General features: G+C 44.4%; 1 protein-coding gene across 4 annotated transcripts in view; it reads left to right on the top strand.

Annotated features, from left to right (window-relative positions):
• Positions 1-21072, top strand: part of LOC146817800 (heat shock factor protein 2-like) — a 204184-nt gene that overhangs the window by 114790 nt on the left and 68322 nt on the right. For all 4 annotated transcript variants that reach the window (XM_085611274.1, XM_085611270.1, XM_085611272.1 and 1 more), the window contains one exon: positions 19069-19208. In XM_085611274.1, coding sequence (XP_085467400.1) covers positions 19069-19208 — 140 coding nt within the window. The remainder of the gene's footprint in view (positions 1-19068; positions 19209-21072) is intronic.

Here is a 21072-nt window from a genome sequence, read left to right as displayed (position 1 = left end):
AGGCGGCTGAATGTTTTGATCCCCGGAACACAGGCCGAGGACAGGTGGGATTGATCCTTCACTGGCGGTAAGAACTGCACCGTCTGTACGCATTGGTACCTGAACTGTATGATACACCCAATAGACTTTTGGGAGGGTGTACTGATGTAATTTGTCGCTGCCATGCAGACATACAGCCCATACCATGGAGCAGGGCGCTTTTCCTCACTTACAACCCGCCTTCGTAGATATGTGCAACATAGGAATAATAGCTCATTGATTGTACACAGTAACCAGGATGTGAGGCCTATTTTTAGTCTGCTATCTATACGGCACCCAGGCACTCCCATATAATTCACCGGGTCCGTAAGACACCACTGCGGGAGGGGCAGGCGGGAAATCAGATGCATGCAATTCGCAGTCTCAGTATGTGTCACACAGATGCCGTTCTATTATTATTCGCTTATTGATGTACTGGACATGGCACATATATTATTGTATCCACCCAGAGTAATGACACACTCCCGGACCACATCCACCACGGTGGATGTCGTTGCTAGTCCTCGGCGGATTCTCCCCAAGAGGGAGCTCCCAAACTACGGTTCTAGGTATGTTGCATTGGTTGAAATGGGATTGTCTTTGGTGTGTTTGGGATACCAAGGTGGGGGGAAAGGGAATGTTCTTTGTTTTGTAGGTTACCTCAACAGCATCACATTAACACCTTACATATCTTTCATAGTCATACACGCAACTTTATACTGCTGACTTATATGACAGATATGCGTGACATGCACACTATGCACGACCATGTCGTAACTATGGACCATAATAAGAATGACAGATAGACTGCATTCATCTCAACTTAACCTGTTGTCATGGAATGTGAGAGGATTGAATAATCTGAAAAAGATACGCCAGATATTTGCCTATCTAGATAGATTACACGTACATATAGCATTATTACAAGAGTCTCACCTGGCTCCGTCCACTAAATGTACTATAGGAAGTCGATGGGCGGACGCGGTTCTGACTTCTTCATGTTCCTCTTATTCTAGGGGGGGGTGATCATTTTAGTGAAAAAAGGTTCACAATTCCGTGTAGAGCACACCATAGCGGACAAATTGGGCCGGTTTATTATAGTCATAGGGCACCTCAGAGGTCACCACACCACAGTATGGACCAAACGTGGATGGCTCGGGGTTCTATAAATCACTTTGGTATAGGCTGGAGGCATATCCAGATATCTCTGTTGTGGGGTGGAGATTTTAACCTATCATTAAACAAGCACTTGGACAGATCAGACTCATCTAGAGAACCCCATAGGCAAGCAGTGGCTACGCTACAAAACATTATGGAGAATCTAAATTGGTGGACATTTGGAGGACACGTTACCCCCTTCATCGGGAAGCTACATATAACTCCACAGTACATAATAGCTGGTCCCGTATTGATTACTGGCTGGGAACGGAGGAGGTCCTCTGCTGGACTCGTCATATCCGGCATTTGCCCAAGACCCTCTCCAACCACAAACCAGTGCTGTTAACTATGGAACTGCCCCACTACATGCCGCCGCCATACATATGGCGATTTAATGCCAAAGCTCTAATGGATTCCTCATACACTAACACCATAGAACAAGCAATCATTGATTATTTTGCCTTTAATAAGGCCTCCACAGATTATCCCAGTCTACTATGGGAAGCATTTAAAGCTACTATTCGCGGAGTCTGTTTAGTATGAATGTGGGCATTCTAAAGGATATCCCCACTCAACTCGCTCAACGGGAAGCTCGACTGTGCGCTCTAGAGCGGGAGTACGAACAAACTCACGACTCATCCTTCCTAGGTGATATTAGGTTGGTCATGACAGAATACCAAGAGTTTGCAGAATCGGAGCTCAAATATATTTCAATACATCACATTGCACGGGCATATGGGGAGGGGGCAGGCCGGGCCATGCGTTAGCAAGTAAAATCTGCACTGGACATAAACACATACGGTACTCTCAAAAGACAATAGTGGCGCAACTCATTATGATATGAAGGGCATCCTGCAAGCTTTTATGGATACATACGGCAATCTATATGCATCACGTAACACGGCCACACAGACGTAGCGATAGCTTGGTTGTCTGATGCACAGAGGGAGTATTTGTCACAACCGGTAACAGTAGAAGAAGTAATTGAGGTAGTCAAGTCCCTGCCCAATGGTAAGGCGCCGGGACCAGACGGTTTTACCAGTGAATTTTATAAAACGTTTATAGATATACTTGCACCTCACTTAGTAGAAATGTATGGGGACGCCCATATTAATCAGATTCTCCGCCCGACGCTGCGAGAAGCCATGCTCATTGCCCTACTAAAACCAAATAAGGATCCGGAGCACTGTGAGTCATACTGGCCACTGTCTTTAATAAACAATGACACAAAAATTTTAGCCAAGCTGCTTGCCCAGCCACTACAACCCTTAATGAATAATCCTATACTACCCGATCAATCCGGCTTTATACTGGGTCGCTCCACAGCCCAGAACACCTGAACACTATTTGCATTATCACATTATTTGACCCCAGACCTTCAAGCAGCTGCAGTCCTTTTGGATGCAGCAAAAGCATTCGATTCGATCGAATGGACTTACCTGCACACCATACTGCACAGGATGGGATTTCCCCCGATCTTTCTGCAATGGATTCAAATATTATACACACAACCCACAGCGCGGATACGAGTTAATAAATATGTATCTGATGCTATCCGGATTGAACGAGGAACGCGGCAGGGTTGCCCCTTATCACCCTTACTATTTGCAATTGCCCTTGAACCGTTGGCTTGAAAGATACGGCAAGGTCATAAATATGCAGCTCTTCAATTTCTACAAAGGCCACTCAATATCTCACTATATGCAGATGATATGGTGCTTTATGTTAAGAATCCGGCTACTAATTTGTCCCCGCTGTTGAGAGAGTATATTAAGTTTGGTCATCATTCTGGACTCCAAATTAATTGGGCTAAATCCCTTATTATCCCATTGACAGACACCACTCATCCACATCAGGCAGAGTTCTCCCTCGAATTACAAACTGATCCCGTTAAATATCTCGGAATCTAGTACCATCGGGACCCCGAAATAGTTATCCGTGCAAACTATGGGACAACAATTAGTAAGATTGAGGAAAAGCTGGAGCAGTGGATAAAGCTGCCTCTGTCATTGGCAGACCGGATGGCCATTGTCAAGATGGTTGTGTTGCCTAAGTTCCTGTACCTCTTTAATAACATTCCAATTACCCCGCCGAAAGCTGTCTTCCAAAAAATATCTACTGTAGTAAATCGCCTCATATGGGCGGGTAAACCAACGCGCATTGAGTTACGAGCCTTTCTCTAAAGGGGGCTTTAAGATCCCAGACTTCCTCCTTTATTATTTATGTGCCCAAGCGCAATACGCACACTTTTGGTATCATCCAATCCCGTTTACGCCCCATGTAGCCATTGAAGATGGGGATGCGCATCCCATTCCATTGACGGCTATTTTACCTTATCGAAGACCCTGCCTACACCCTCATGCTGTTAACACTATCGATACAACCAACGCAGCTTGGCAACGCATGGGAAAACTAGCCAATAAATTGCCACTCTACGCCCTGGCGCTACCTTGACATTTTCATCCGGAGCTGTCAGTTACCCAAGAAAAAGTTGGCACAGACTTATTGCGAAATGTAGGTATAGTTGCAATGGGAGACCTATATGCTAATGGATCCTTTATTGAACCAAAGGAACTAATCTACATTAGTAATCAGACGTTACTTTTTCAATTCATCTATCATAGACTACAAGCTGCCATTCGGAAGCTGTATCCCACCTATCCCAGCGAACCACCACAGCTAAACACCCTGCAAATGATTCTTACTACATCCAACAGCACACATATGGTGACACGACTGTATACACAACTTCAAGGCGATATTAATGACTCTACTCACAAAGCATTGGCGAGATGGAATATCACGCTAGACACTCCCATCACAGAGGAAGAATGGGTTATTTGTTGCACCACCACTAGCATGCTCACACCGAATGGCAATTTACGTATGCTTCATTATAAATAATTGCACCAAACATACCATACCCCCGCGCAATTACACAAGTATGGGCTCCGCCCAGATGCAAGATGCCAACAATGTGGAGTGGATAGGGCTGACTTTATACATCTAGCATGGTACTGTGCTGCAATTCGTGACTACTGGACTGAAATTATAAAGCTACTTAGTATGATGTTGGGAGTCACTATTACCTGTTCAATCCGTTCGTGTCTCTTGGGCCTAGTCAATAGTGTGAAATCCACCAAACGTAAATTCTGTATGATAGCACTACTATTGGCTAAACGTCGAATCTCGCTATGATTAAATATGTGGCCTATTGTAAAGATACCCTAAACACATATGAGGAAGAGTTACCTACAGGAGCTAAACCCAGGGATTATTGGATGTATCTGGTTGATTATCTTCAAACACATTCTATTGTATAAACATGATCTGTTATGAGAGGAAATTGCCTGATAGTATTTTAAATGGACACTATGCACAATACTGTATGACTACGATATATGATTTGTAACCTGTAATTTTGTTCTTTGTTTTCTTGAGCATTGTATGCTTTTGCAAATAATTATAAATAAAATAATTTTTTTTTAAACTTGCACACATACCCTCGGCAGACAACATCTTCACCTTCTCCAGGAAAAGATGCAACTGCTCCTCCATAATGGGACAATTGAGAGAGTGCCAGGCAAGGGCGTCTGTTCTTTATTTCCTCTTTTCCAAGAACTGCCACCTCAGGCCAATCCTGGACCTCAGACCCCTGACAAATGCATCTTGGTGGAGCGTTTTCACATGACAACCCTGCATGACTTCATCCCAGTGTTAGACCTCAAGGACACCTCCTTCCACATAGTCATCATCCATGCCCACTGGTGCTACCTTAACATTGTGGTAAGTAAACAACACTACCAATTTAAAATACTGGCTTTTGGGTTTACCGCTGCCTTAAAGGTGTTCACGAAGTGCCTGGTGGTGGTAGCCGCTCATCTAAGAAGGCGCAGAGCTCTTGTTTTGTCCTATCACAACGATTGGCTGATCAAGAGTGCAAGCAGCATTGACGGACCCATACTCAAACTGCAATCTCTCGCTCCACTGCCCATTATTCATCATAAATGCCACCAAGTCCCTCCTACAACTTCTACACGTTCATTTCTTACTGGGGACCAAATTAAATGCAGTTACATGCAAGTCTACCCCAACCAACATAGGGTGTTGACATGTCAGCAACTGATGCCTCTTTTTCAGGCCTATTGTCAGCTTACAGTCAAGACAGTAACCAAGGGATGATAGCCTAATGCATTGCCACATTCCCCTCTGCAAGGCCCCCCTCCCCCCCCCCCCCCCCACCCAATTACAAGAGTGCTTCTCGGTGCAATGGTCACAAGTGTCGTATCACTGGGGAGACCTAGAGTTGCTAAAGGCCAGTGCTCAACGTGCTCTGAAATGGTGGAACAGCAACAATCTGTTGCTGGGCAGACCTTTCTCAGACACAGTCATGCAGGTAACCATTACAGTGGATGCCTCGCTTACAGTCTAGCCAATATGACGACCGAGGGATTGTGTCCCCCTCAGTACCAGGGGTGGCACATCAACTACCTTGAGCTGCTGGCTATGGGCCTCTCTCTGAAAGCATACTTTCAAGCCATTAAAGGCAAAGTACTTCTCATCAAAATAGACAACATGACAGGCATGTATTGCCTCGAAAAGCAAGGTGATAAGCACTCTCTCCTGTGTCATTACCAAACTAGTACAAGAGATCTGGCTTTGCGCCACATATCACTGCATACAGCTCCTGATAGAGTACTTTCCAGGGGTAGATGTCCACTTTGTGGACCTGCTGAGCATTACGCATCAACAAGTCCACAAGTGGGATTCACTCACATCTAGCATTGAGGCACCCCACAGATAGACTGGTTTGGCACCCCATAACATAAAATGCCCCACCTACAGCTACCCGCACTCACAGTGCATGACCAGTGCTCTATAAATTATCTGGTCAGTGATACTTGCTATGCTTTTCCTCCCCTCCCACTCCTTCCGCACATGGTATGGAAGATGTGGCAAACATCCCTCACACTCATCCTAGTGACCCTCACATGAGGCAGTCTCGCTACTCAACACTCCTTGAGATGTCAGTCAGCCCTGACGAGAAGCTTCCAAACAGGTTGGATCCTCTCACAGAACAAAGGCCAGATCCAGCACCCAGACCCCAGGCAACTTAACCCAAAGATTTGGCACACAAGGTCTCAGATTTTGGTTATCTTCATCCCCAGCAGGAGCGCATGACCATCCTGCGGGAATACTGTAGGACTACTGTGCAGGACTGTTACGCTGCAGAGTGGAAAAGGATTGACCACTACTGCATCCCTAGGCAGCTGCACCCTTTAAAGCCTACTGTTTAGAACATCATTTGCTACATCTTGTGCCTGCAAATGTTAGGTCTCACGCTTCCATTCTGCTACACCCAGCCGCTGTTGGTGGCGACATACAAAACACATTCTTCCTTATTTAGGATAGCTCTCATCAAAACATTTGTGTCATCAAGAGGATCATACCTCTCAGGGTCCATTCTGTCTGTGCATGGACCCTTAATGTAGTGCTCACCAAACTCATGGGTTCCCCCCTTTGAACTCCTGTAATCTTGCCCTTTACATTTCCTCTCGAGGAAGGTGGCTTTCCTCCTATCCATAACGTTCCTTCGATGCATCAGTGATGGCAAGTACTTACCCTTCAAGAGCCTTTCATTGAGGTTCACAGGGCTGTACTCGGACTGTACTCCGACATCCTCCCCAAGATAGTATCCCTTTCCACCTCAATAAAACCATAGAGCTCCCCACCTTCCCTCTCGTCACTCGAAAGACTTCTTCAAAGAAAACCTGCAAAAATCCAAAACCTAACACTATCTGGGATGAGCATGCAGAGCATTTAAATCTACAACACTACGTGCTGCAAACAGATGCTTTAGGGTTAAGTAACATTTTCCTTCTTGAATATGTTTTTGGGCCCCTGAAAATGAAAATAATGCTGCTCGGTTGCAAGTTTCTGCCTCCACATGTCCTTCAGCCCTTGTGATCCCGTCCAGCTTCATTGCATATGTTAAGTCCTCGTGTACAAAGCAGCATTTACCTGACTGAGCATCCTGGCACTAAAGTTAACTGGTCCATGCTACAAAGCTCTCTCATAATTGGTCTTCAAAAGAAAAGATTTTCAAAACTTTACGAAATGGAAAATAGAATCAATCTTTTTGAGGTTGCATGGTAGTGTATTCCAGAGCTTAGCTGCTAAGCAACTAAAAGCCATACCAGGCCCTCCTCACCTTGAGCAATACCAAATTACAAGCTTTGGTTGAATGAAGTGATCAGCAGGGGATGTACCTGTGGAATTTTGGGCTTTTAATATAGAAGGCAAAATCAACATGCTTAGAGAGTTCAGCCTGATTCTCTTCTCCACTGGTAACCAGTGAAGTTTCTTCCTGTATGCTTACACATGTGCCCATTTAGTGCATGGATCAGCCTAACTGAAGCTTTCTGGGGGAGCTGAAGCTTCGCTAAATATTCTTTAGAGATCCCTTATTAACGGATGTTGCCATAGCCTAACTTTGATAGGATTAGAGCATGAGTCATGATTATTCTGTCATCCAAGGACAGAAATGAAAATATTTTCTTCAATTATTTCAGGTATAAGAAACCAGTGGACACAGGTTTATTGATTTGATCTTTTAGAGATACTTTCTCATCCAGCTGAACCCCTAGATTTTTCACCCCTGTTCAAGTGATTGAAGGAGTTCCTTCTTCCAGCAATTATATGCTGGAGCCAGTTTGTTTTGACCAAAAACTCCTTGTTATCGAGCAGAGTTTCTAGTGTTCATACTCATATATTTCGTGGTTACATGGAGACACTCTTTAAAAGAGAAGCTGTTAAGTTTACAGTTCCCATCGGGTTGTATGACTAGCTATTGTAGTCGCCGTATATCTTAAACTGGTATCCAAAACACTGAATTACTGAGACAGCAGAAGCACATATGTATATCAAACAATATCCGACTTAGTGATGATCCCTGTGGTAACCCCATGCTTAATTGGGTAACTCTCTGGCAAAATTGAAACTTTCTAACTTCAACCATATAGGTATACATTGCCTTTCTACACATAGATAGTCCTGTCTAACGGATCTTTCATTAGCATATTAAAATCTCCTGCTATCATGGTGGTCCTCTGAAGATGCTATCATTGTGTCCAAGATGTCATATATGGCGGTGGTTGGTAGGACTGATAAATATTTATACTAGCAAAAGCTATTTTCTCCCCATTCCATCATCCCATAGCATCACTTATCATACTTCCAACATTTCCCTAGATGAAACGTATGTGATTTCTTCAAAAGCACCTTGGACTGTTTGGAATATCCAGGATGCCCTTGCAACATCTACTTCCCCCTTCCAATAAAGTGACAATTATTGCTAATAAGATTAGTTTTTTGGACAGGGACCACCTTGGGTCCATATCTGAACATTAGTTTAATCACCCCCTCCTTGTTGTTGTTCCTTGTACTATTAATATTCTATGCCATGCATGTGGGGTGATTTAAACCGCTATTTGCCATGTTACTCTCTTGTTAGCTTACGTTTGCTTACCTGTTTTCCTTCAAATGTCCTTCCCAGCATTGCATTTTATGCTGTATGTCACCAAATCTAATATTATGATTAATGCCCTCCAACCACTATCCCACACTGCACGTGGTGAGTTCCAAAACTACTTCTCCCCTCACACCAATACGTACAAGGTAACAAATCTGGAGCAATAACTGTTGATATGGTGGCCTCAGATACCTGGACTTCTTCAGTTGTCTCCTCCTTTAAGAAGTATTGACTCATATGGCCTGCCAATCTCACCATGTTCTTGGGTTTAAGGATCGCAAGCATCTTGTTAAACAATAGAATATAGTTATGTTTTATTAAAATATTTCACCAGTGCTGACCGTACCCCTCCACCCACCTCTTTCCAGAGCCATCAGGAAATTCAGTATGTTACGTTTTTCAATTTTTTTGTAACACAGACCTGTCTTTTAAATCTAGTATTCTGTGCAAGTTCTTCTCTTTCAGTTCAGTATTATGGGCATAGTCTCTCACAGAGTGCATGCAACTGCTGCTGTTTCTAATTCTATCTTGGTAGACAGGACTTCTTGTGCTGTAGACGGCTTAGCAGATTCTAACTCTTCGGACCGCTGTCCTCTTAGGTCTTGATAATCCTTGCCAAAGTTCTGGTACTATTTCTATTGTTCCCTCATCTCTGTGGGAGATTTACTCTAGTTGTCCAATGGTGCTTACAGGATGCCAGCCATCCTCCTGCGACAAAAAGAACCAAGTTGTTCGAGACATGTGAGCTGTAGATCACAGTCTGTTCATATATCGCCATCTAGTGTTGGGTCCAGATGTTTACACTCAGTTTTTCTTCAAAGAAGTCTTTCCAGTCACAAGATAGGCGACTCCTCCTTTTGCTGATAGTGCGCATGGGCATCGACTCCATCTTCAGATTGTTTTTTTCCGTCATCGGGTTCGGATGTTAGTCGCTGCCTTCCAGCGCTGTTCCTTCGGTTTCCCTCGGTGTGCAAGACACCCTCGACGGTATTGTTTCCGATCGCGTATACCCTTCTTCACGTGTCGTGTTTAATTATAAAAGCCCTCTTTGGATCAGAGAGCTTGTGGTAGGCCGTCGTGCCTACCCGCGTCACTGCGACTTGCTGTCGATGGAACAAACTCCCTTCAAATCCTGTCCTCGGTGCCATGCGAAGTACCCGCGCACCGACTCAAACGGAGTGTGTAACCTGTGCTTGTCTCCTGAGCACAGGGAACAGGACTGCGACGCGTGGCAGGCTTTCCACTCCAAGAAGACACTTCGCAACTGTCGGGCTCGACGTTGCGACATGCAGAGTCAACACACAAGCTCTATTCTGGACCTCTTCGGACCAGAATCAGATGAAGAAGCCGGCGACACTATCGGGCTGAGGAGGAACAGGAACTGATCTCCATTTCCGAGTACGGCTCCGACTAGGATGAAGACATCCCGCATGAACAGCATACTGTGAGTACAGAATCTCCCTCGCCCCGACATCCATCTCAACCGAAAAAGAAGGCTCCGGACCAGCCCGCGCCCTCGGGCCCCGGTCAGCCCCTAAATCACGCTTCTGACGTCCCGCCTTTGGGCTTGGCACCCAAGCCTGTAAAAAAGCCTTCCAGCTCCAAAAAGCCCCACTCTAAATCGGGAGCCGAAACCTTTGGGATCAAAGCCAAGGTCTGGCTCCGAACCACATTACTCTGTACCGAAACATACGAACACCAACTGCGAAATTGTCGGCATCGAAACCTTCGGCGCTGAAACAGGCTGATGCACCAATGTCACCAAAAAAGCACAGTTTCGACGATCCACTCGATAAACCGCCCCCCAAACAGAAGTTGTTGTATATTAATCCTCAGACTGGACATATTACCACAAAAGTGACACTAAAAAGAAGGACCGATGCATAAGAGGAATATCACATTCCTTTGAAGAAGAGAACTGTTGGAACTAACCCTTCCCCTCTTACTCTTCCATCTCCTCCGTTTCTACCTGTGCCAACTTCACCTGAACATTCACTACATACACCTGACAATCAGGATGATGGGGATGGATATGGGGATGGGGATGATGATGATATTCAGCCTATACCTACAGACCCATGGGACGACTACAACACTAACTCGCCCTCAGGCAATGATCCTTAATTACACCCTACCAAGCCCTCTCCACCTTACGACAGTGTAGGCTACATTGAATTGCTGGGTAGGGCTGCTAATTACCATGGGGTGCAGCTCCACAAAGAGTCTCTCGAAGAGGATTTCCTCTTCGAAACCCTTAGCAGTACAGAAAAATCATCACACACCTTACCCATTCTCAAAGGGATGATTAGGCAATATTTAATGATCCCGTCAGGGCACGTATCCTTACCCCTAGGGTAGATAAAAAATACAAGTCTGCACAATCCGACCCAGTCTACATAAGGGGACAATTACCATTGGACTCATTGGTGGTGTCCAACGCACGCAAAAGGGCCAACTCCCAAACTACAGGAGATGCTCCACCCCCAGAAAGAATATAAGCTTCTTGATGCTTCTGGGAAAAGGGTGGCCTCTCACACAGCAAACTTCTGGCTCATATCTAACACACAAGCGTTGTTAGCTAGATACGACTGTGCGCACTGGGACAAAATAGAACAATTACTCCAAATTCTACCCCAAGAACATAGAGGTAAAGCGCAAGACTTGGTGAGGGAGGGACAACTCATCTCAAATAATCAAATCAGGTGCTCCCTAGATGCTGCTGACACAGCAGCCAGAGCAGTAAACAGCAGTGTCCTGTTAAGAAGGCATGCCTGGCTTGGCATATCTGGGTTCAAACCTGAGGTCCAGACTTTCATACTACATACACCCTTTGATAAGGAACACCTCTTTGGCCCAGTGGTAGATTCTTCACTGGAAAAGATGAAGAAATACACTGAAGTGGCTAAATCCATGGGAGCCCTTCAGTCAACACAAGGCCGTAGTTCCTTTCGGCACTCATTCTATCGAGCAGGGTCCTCAAAATACTTCCATAGAGACTACGTCCACCTACAAAGGCAATAACCAGCCCTCTGGCTCTAAAAATTACTTCAGAGGGGGTGACTGAGGAAACAAAGGTAGATGGTCAAACACACGTACCTCCCCCTCCAATACAAAACAGTGACTTACCAACTTGGCAGTCAATAACAACAAACAAGTGGGTTCTACAAATTATCCGTTCTGGAAATGCCTGGAGTTCATCAACACTCCTCCAAACATTCCTCCAAAGGCACACAAACTTTCACAGGACCACCTACACCTCCTCAAACAAGAGGTACTGTCTCTACTTCTAAAAGGAGCTATAGAACCAGTACCGCTACAACACCAAGGGTCGGGCGTGTACTCCTTTTACTTCCTAACACCCAAAAAGGACGGTTCACTCAGACCAATATTAGATCGCTGGGAACAACATTTTTACATACAGTCAGATCATTTCCACATGGTAACACTTCAACGGGTACTTCCTCTTTTGCAAAAGGGGGACTTTCTATCTACTCTAGACTCAAAGGACGCCTACTTTTATATCCCAATCCACCCTGCTCATTGCAAATTTCTCAGGTTTGTGTTAGCGGGTCAACATTACCAGTTCAAGGTACTTCCATTCTGAGTCACCACTGCCCCTAGAGTCTTCAGAAAGTGTCTGGCGGTAGTAGCTGCTCATCTGAGAAGACGAAGCATCCATGTTTTCCCATACTTGGAGGACTGGCTCATCAAAGCCAACACGTACTAACAATGTCTCAAGCATACTTCCATAACCATTCAGTTACTGCATTAACTAGAGTTCACAGTCAGTGTACCAAAATTTCATCTTCAGCTAGCCAATACTCAGAACTATCTAGGAGCCACTTTAGATACTCAAAAGGCACTCACGTTTCCCAACGCAGCCAGAATTTGCAACATTCAGGCTTTAGTTCTCCAGTTTCAACCCAATCAATCACTTCCAGCCCGGGTTTATATGCAACTGCTGGGGATGATAGCATCTAGCATCATGATCGTTCCCCATGCCAGGCTGCACATGCGTCCTCCCTAGGAATGCTTAGCCAGTCAGTGGAACTAGTCACACGGTCTACTAACTGATCTAGTGTTGATAAGCGGCTGTACTCATCGCTCTCTGCAGTGGTGGAACACACAAAATGTATCAAAAGGCTGGCCCTTTATAGACCCGGTTCCACAGATAGTTCTAACAGCGGATGTATCCCTAACTGGCTGGGGAGCTCATCTTCAGCAACACACTGTACAAGGCCTGTGGAGCCAATAGCAAACGTTGCTCCACATCAACCATTTAGAGATGATGGCAATATTTTTAGCTCTCAAGGCTTTTCAGACCCACCTAGCAGGCAAAACTGTCATAGTTCGTACCGACAACATGACAGCTATGTATTACATACAAAAACAGAGGGGGGACACTCTCTCCAACTGTCCCACTTGGCCCAAACATCTGGAGGTGGGCTATTCACCACAAAATCTATCTCCTAGTGGAACACCTCCCAGGAGTGAACAACAAGATTGCGGACCACCTCAGCAGGCAGAGGCACCAAATACACGAATGGGAACTTCACCCCCAAGTTCTCCTCCCATACTTCCAAGCTTGAGGAGTCCCTCAGATAGATCTGTTTTCCACACACCAAAAAACAAAATGCCAAAGCTTCGACTCCAGGTACCCACACCAGTTATCCAATGCTAATGCACTATGGATGAACTGGTCAGGGATATTTGCCTTCGCTTTTCCACCTCTCCCACTGTTGGAGCTCTCTCTGGTCCCGCATCAAAAATTGCATTTAATCTCCAGTCTCCTCACACAGAGCCATGGAGAAATCAAACACCCAGATCCCAAACAACTGGACCTCGTGATCTGGCTCCTGAAGTCAGAGTTGGTTATCTGAATCTTCCACCAGACTGTATGAACATCATTAGGGAGGCCAGAAAATATACCACAAGAGCCTGTTACACTGCTAAATGGAAGCGTTTTGTTATTTATTGCAATAACAATCATATCAACCCTCTTAATGCTTCCATACAAAACATTATCTGTTACACTTGCAGCAGTCCGCATTGGCTTATACCTCCATCAGACTGCATCTTGCTGCAATAGCTGCGTATCTTCAGAATAGACAACATTTGTCGCTCTTTAGGGTGTCTGTAATTGAAGCTTTTATGGAAGGACTAAAACGAGTCATATCATCAAGACTCCCACCTGCCCCAGCACGGAATCTTAACATAATTCTCACAAGATTAATGGGTCCGCCCTTTGAGCCCATGCACAAATGTGAACCACAATTCCTCTCTTGGAAAACAGCTTTCCTCATTGCTATCACTTCATTGAGGAGAGTGGATGAACTACAGGCACTAACCATAGAAGAACCTTTTTTCCAACTACACAAAGATAAATTGGTTCTTTGTAGCAATCACAACTTTTTACCTAAGGTAGTATCTGCATTTCACATAAATCAGTCGGTAGAATTACCTGTATTCTTCCCTCAACCTGATTCTGTTGCAGAACGAGCTCTACACACCTTAGATGTCAGAAGAGCACTCTTGTATTACATTGAAAGAACAAAATCATTTCGTAAGACCAAACAACTCTTTGTTGCTTTCACACAACCTCACAAGGGCAATCCTATCTCTAAATCAGGTATTGCAAGGTGGATTGTTAAATGTATTCAAATTTGCTACGCAGAAGCAAAGAGAACTTTGACTGTATCCCCTAGAGCACATTCCACTCGCAAGCTAGGGGACACTATGGCTTGCTTAGGTAACATCCCCATAGCTGACATTTGCAAAGCTGCAACATGGTCTACACCGCACACATTCACAAAGCACTATTGTGTAAATGTTTTAGCAAGACAACAAGCTAATGTGGGCCAAGCAGTACTTAAAACATTGTTTCAGAGAACTCCAACAGCTACAGGATAGCAACCGCTTTCGGAGGATACTGCTGAATAATCTATGCACAGCATGTGATCCACAGCTCACATGCCTCGAACAGAAAATGCTACTTACCCAGTATGCATCTGTTCTTGGCATGTAGAGCTGTAGAGTCACATGCACCCACCCACCTCCCCGGGTACCTGTAGCTGCTGTGGTTCTCTCTTTTACTATACATACATACGCATGGACAACTCTATTCTTTACTACTACTCCATTCTCACCCTCTGTGGGAAAACAATCTGAAGATGGAGTCGATGTCCATGCTCACTATCACCGAAAGGAGGAGTCACCTATCTTGTGACTATAAAGACTTCTGCGAAGAAAAACAGAGTGTGAACATTCGGACCCAACACTGGATGGCGATCTTAACACAGCATGTGACTCTACAGCTCTACATGCCAAGAACAGATGCATACTGGGTAAGTAGTATTTTTTTTCCTTCCCTTCCACTGCAACTCTACGGCGAGCTGGAATAATCATGTATTTCAATGTTTTTATCGCATAACGAATCATTCAAACCATCAACACTGTGTCTCTGGGCTGCCAATGTAAAGTCAGGGAGTAGTATACTTCGACTGGTTTCATAAAGAGAAATGGATAGTCCTCAGAATTTTCTGGTATTCTTACCATGCAGACATGATTACAAACTTTCTTTTCGAATGCCGTTGTGCAGCCTCTATTCTGGCCTGTACTATGCAGTTTTACAAGGGAGGAGTTCAGTAGTGTAACATCTGCAGTAGTTCCTTGCAGAGTTAGCTGTAACCCTCTCAGATATCTTGTGAAAATCCGCTTCAAAAGACTCACTTCCATGCTTAGGGAGTATCTTGTCTGTTTCAACTTCAATTTAGTTTGTTTAATGGAATTAAAGATTTCCTCATTGCGGGTTCTGGAGAGTGAGGCTGTGCCCTTCACGCGGTTTTCCTCCACTCGTGGATCTGATATTTCTTATTTCAGCCTGCAGCAAAGAAGATTGTATTTGTCCAGTTTATAAAGCTGAGGTTGTCTGGCCCCTCTCTCATGCCTGCACGTCCAATACCATTTTCTTACATTTAAGTTCTTCGAAAGCTATGATTGCCCCTGTATAATTAGGGCGGATTTCCCCCTAAAACTGCTGTTTACTTTGATATAGTTCAGTGGGTAATACGAGTTATGCATCATGTAGGGTTGAGTTGGAGGATGGGTAGGGTGGGTTTATAAAATCCAGGTAGTCCTCCACAAGCAGCACACTCCATTAAAATCGTTGAGTCAGGGTGTTGCACCGCCAAACCAAAGTTCATCTGTTACTGTTATGAAAGGTGCTGGGAAAAATTAATGCATGACAAGACCAACAATTGTTCAAGTTCTCCTTTGTAGTACCAGTCAGCTTACCTTTGTCCCTGCCACAGTTCTCCGACCTTCGAGAAGTGAAGTGTAAAACTGAGTTGCTGTGTCATGTGTTATCTTGTAGTTCAAATAAGTTAAGGAATTCAGTTGTCTTGGATTTGTACAGGATGATTTTTATTCTTTGTAACTAAATGAAGTTCCAAGAAGTGATGTGTAGAAACAGCCAGACCATATTTCGCTCCTTCCCAGCGTGTAGGCCTGGGGCTTTCTCAAGGTTGATATAACACACAATGTAAAAGTAGTGAAGCAAACATAAGAGTAAGACCAAATACACCAACATATGTGTACGGTCAGCCATGTCGAAGGAAGGACAGCCATACGAGAATTCAACCCAAGTAGGTATGAACTTCTGCAGACCCAACCCAAGGAAGATAAAGGAATTTTTCAATTTCGAAAGCAGCATAGTAGTTGGGTAAGTAATAGTGTGGACAGCAAGAAAATCAAATGAATTGTGCATGTATTTCAACCAGTTCCAAATATTAGTCCAGTTGTAATGGTGTGCGATTCCAAGGTTCTCCGACCTGTCTATGGTGATATGTTCCACTACCTGCCTGTCAAGTTGCTTTGCTGCTGCTTTAAAAAACAAAACCACATCCCAAAGTGGCATTCTCTTGCTGGAGACGCCATGCGGTTTATTTCCTTGTTATTGTCCCACTGGGTGCTCATATCCGAGAGAAAGCTTCAGGGTATCTGAGGTCCCTATCCAAGCTACACACTGCTCCAGACATCAGCTCCTATTCTACAGGCTCCACTTCCTCTTTCCGCACTCTCTGGACCTCCTCACCGGGGCTGGTAGCTGATCGTCAGTGGAACGGATACCCTTGGACTGGATGTTCCTGTCCCCCATTCACGAGATCACTCAACATGTGCTCAACCAGCAGAGCAGCTTGCACGTCCTGCTCAGTAGCTTCGCAACCGGAGGGCCCCTCCTCCCACATCAAAAAATATTTCCCTAATAATTTTGATAGTTTGATTAACTCAGCTATGTAATAGACTTACTAAGGATCCAATTCTAACGTAATTATTTTGATCCTACACTTATTTCACATACATTTTTCATCTGATTTTCATGCGAAATATATCGTGTCCAGTGAAGAACTACTACAAGAACTGATTATCAAAAAACCAAATTCATTTTATTAATAAATCACAAGTACGTTATACATCATTATATGCAAAGGCACCTGTATTGTCTATGGAATAATACTTTGTTTGTTTGTTTGTTGAACTCCTACACACCTCGCTCTTATCAATTGTTCTCCAATCCAGTATTCTGTTCTCCATCACCTTACCCGATTAGTCCTCTAAATGTGGTTGTTTCTTTAGCTTCTTCCCTTCAATGATCAGTCATCTCAAGTTGATTGTTTCAATAGATTTGAGAAAGAGGAAATAGAACATAGCTTCATATTTCTCCTTGTCCACACAGCAACAATGTTGTTTCGACTTTGCCTCCTCCTGGCTACAGTCTTCACCGGAAAAGATAATACTAATTTATCGATATTAATAGTTAGATCTGTTGAATAAATGGTTCTAATTGAAGCCTACGGTGCTATTGTCTGAAAACACTTACATTGTTTGATTGTTTAAAAGTGTCAAATAAAGCTGCATTTCTGGAGTGTCACTAAACACTTCCACTTAACATAACAAAAAAAATGAAACTTGGTTTCGTGTGTTTTAAATGTGTTGTTTAGAATTGAATAGGGACATGTATAATAACAGATTTACACTGGAAGGAGGAGTTAAAATAGATTTTAGTTAAACAGGGTGGGATTTTTATTTTTTCAATCTCTGCATCATTGGAGTGTTGCAAATCTGCACCATATCTGATATGCTGAGCAGGCTTCATTTGCCACATTACTTTGAGTACAGCATTTCACTAAGCGCCATGTCAATGGCATCGCCAGCGTAGCTACCCACCTTAAAGATTTCTAGGAACAGTCTAAGCTGCTATCGGAAATGTCCTCATACGTCCAAAGTGCACGTCAATATATGGGTTCTAGCCTCTTTATGACACCAACTTGTGCCTTCCTTGAGGGTACTTTTTTAAAATGTTGGCAGGAAAGGGGCGCCTCCTGTTAAAACCCTGTTTTCTCCTAAATTCTGTAAGATTTGTACAGTTATATTGACCTGACAATCATCACAGTGCTGAAATGGGGATACCATGAACATGGTGTACACCCTCTTGCATGATCCATGTGTAAAATAGTAGTTGCAATGCCTCGTAATCTTCAATGCGCATGTTTACCTTTTTTTGACACTACCTCATTCAGAAGGGTAGATGAAATTTCATGAAGACGTTTTTTCATTTGAGATTGCATTTCCACACAAAATGGTTTGCAATAAATATGAAATGGAATATACTGTTCAACTTTATAAAGAAGGAAAATTATGAATCACACATTTTCCTGCTGCCGTCTTTAAAGCTCGATTAGATCCATTTTGTGCACCTTGGCAAAATTAACATGTGCTATAATGCTCCTTCCAAATGTAAAATCCCACTCCTAAATCATGAAATCAGGTTTTGAGGATTTTATGTTCAAAAGTGTGCTTAAAAGTTGCCTTTGCAGCAGGATATTTGTATCACATTTGCGCATGCAGGTTTTTCCTCTCTGTGAAAACTCCACACAGGTAAATGTTTTGCATTCCAGTCCTCTTTAAAATCTGCCACTATTTCTATTTGGCAGAATACTCCTAGGATCCTTCACAAACTCATACAGAGTCCCAAATCAGCTTCAAATATAGGAGTAATTTTATGCAACCGAATGTCAAGCTTTTCATACTGGCCTTCAGCATCTGTTTACACCATGCTTGGTGCTTTCAATGGACTTTTACATGATCTCAACACTTTGTAACACCACATGTTCTACTTACGAGTTAGGTTGTGATGGCTGTGGATTTCTGTGCTGACAGATGAACAATCAGAATTTGTATTATGAAGAGAGCAGGTGTCTTCTGTCTAAATGAATTTATCCTTGTGACACCTTGATATGATGATGTTACCCTACATACATTGCATAGCTAAAATCTTTTTTGGAACTTATTCTTTCTTGCAGGTAACTGAAACACAATCCAGTTGCCTCACAAATCGAGAAACAGCATTCCAACCAATAGGCAGGTTCTCTGTGAAGAAAGAAGAACCATCACACAGTTCTGAGGATGAGTTGGATGATTCCTGGGCTAATAAAACTGAAAAGTGAGAATGCCTCTTCTAAGTTTGTAATGTTAACGAAGTCTAAGTGCACTGTGTGTATGCTTTATGCAGCCCGTTGTGTTGTGATAAAAGCATACTCAAGACATACACTCTAAGCCTTGTAAATGTTTGCCATTTTGTGGAGTTTTATAGCATGGTCTTTCTGAAACAGTCCTCTGGAGTGATGAATTTGTAAGTAATACCATGTAAAAAATATTTTGTTGGAGTTCAACAATTGAGAAATGACTTCAAAACCATCTTTATAACAAATATGAATAGCTGGATGAAACATTGACTCATACACACAGGACTTCAGATGAATATTTACCTCTCCTCGCTTTACTTAGAATAGTGAAAGAAGGTGAACAAGTAACTATATGTTCGAGGCATATGAGCTGCAGATTACACACTTTTACATAGATCGCCATCTGGTGTTGGGCCCGGATGTTTGTAGTTTGTTTTTCCTCTTGACAAGTCTTTGGAAGTCACGAGGTCGGTGACTCCTCCCTTGGATCGTATTGCGCATGGGCTTCGGCTCCATTCTCAGATTGTTTTTTTCCGCCATCGGGCTCGGATGTAATACTTCGCGCTCCGGTTCCGAACATTTCCAGTTCGACGATCGAAGCGGAATCCTCGCTTATCGCGGTATTGTTCAGATCCAGATCTCCTCAATCACCTTCTCTTCGACACATCTTCGATTCCAGTCGTCGACGGCGGCCTTTGGGCCTACCCAAGCTCCGGTCCCGGCTGATGGAAAGAACTCCTTTCAAGAAGTGCTCTCGATGTGGGTCCAAATTCCCCCACACCGATCTTCATGAGGTATGCAACCTCTGCCTCTCCCCTGAACACGAGGCTCGAGACTGTCCGGCCTGTAAGTCTTTCAGATCGAAAAAGACTATTCGAGATCGAAGAGCCAGACGAAACATGGCGCACTCCTCGACCTCCGTTCCAGTCGACATCTTCGGGGACGACGGCGAAGATTCGGGACAGCAGCACACCGAAGAGGACCTCGTCAGTGCTTCCGAAGCCGACGACTCCGATGTGGAGGACATCACCCCGGCGCAGAGGGTCGTGAGTACTATACCCCCTCCCACACCCGCGCGCACACCCAAAAAGGCTTCGGTCACACCTTCGCCTCCGGGCCTAGGCAAGACCAGAGACACTGCTTCACACAGCCCACCTTCGGGCCCGGTGAAGAAGCCAAATAAGCCTTCCGGCGGCTCGTGCTCGAGCCAGCCCTCCAGCGGTGCCGAGAAACACACTTCGGCACCGAAAAAGAAACCGCCCTCTACCTCGACACCGAGCTCCGCACCGAAGTCCTCGGTGTCGAAACCCAGCCTTTCCATACCGACGCCATCCTCGGTACCGACCAAACCCCATAAGGCCCTCGGCACCGACACTTCCACGCCGAAGCCCACCTCGGCGCAGACCAAGAAAACGGAGGTTCCCAAGCCCAATGCTAAGCACGGCACGGACAAGCCTAAAAAGTCATCGGCCCCGAAACCTTTGGCGCCGACGGAACAAACATTGTCACAGGAACTGTTTACACCGGATCCCTTGCAAAAGACTCTTACCAAGGATCCAAAAACTGGACATTTGGCACTCTCTTCTAAAAAGAGACATTTGGACAAACCGGCTCTGCCTCCACCTCCAAAGAGGAAGGACTCTGCTACCTCCCCTTTCAGAATGCCTTCCCCACCTCCTCCACCTCCGCCTTCTCCACCCCCACCTCATCGCTCTCCGACCCCGTCTCCAGACGATGATGATCAGGGGGACCCATATTACGATCCAGGGGATGTGCCCCAAGACCCCACCCCTACAGGATCCCCAGACCCATGGGACAACTACAATAATCCAGATATTCCAG

The sequence above is a fragment of the Triturus cristatus genome, chromosome 6 (assembly GCF_964204655.1).
Source record: "Triturus cristatus chromosome 6, aTriCri1.1, whole genome shotgun sequence".
In the NCBI taxonomy this organism is placed as follows: Eukaryota; Metazoa; Chordata; class Amphibia; order Caudata; family Salamandridae; genus Triturus; species Triturus cristatus.
This window is presented reverse-complemented; position numbering and strand designations above follow the sequence as displayed.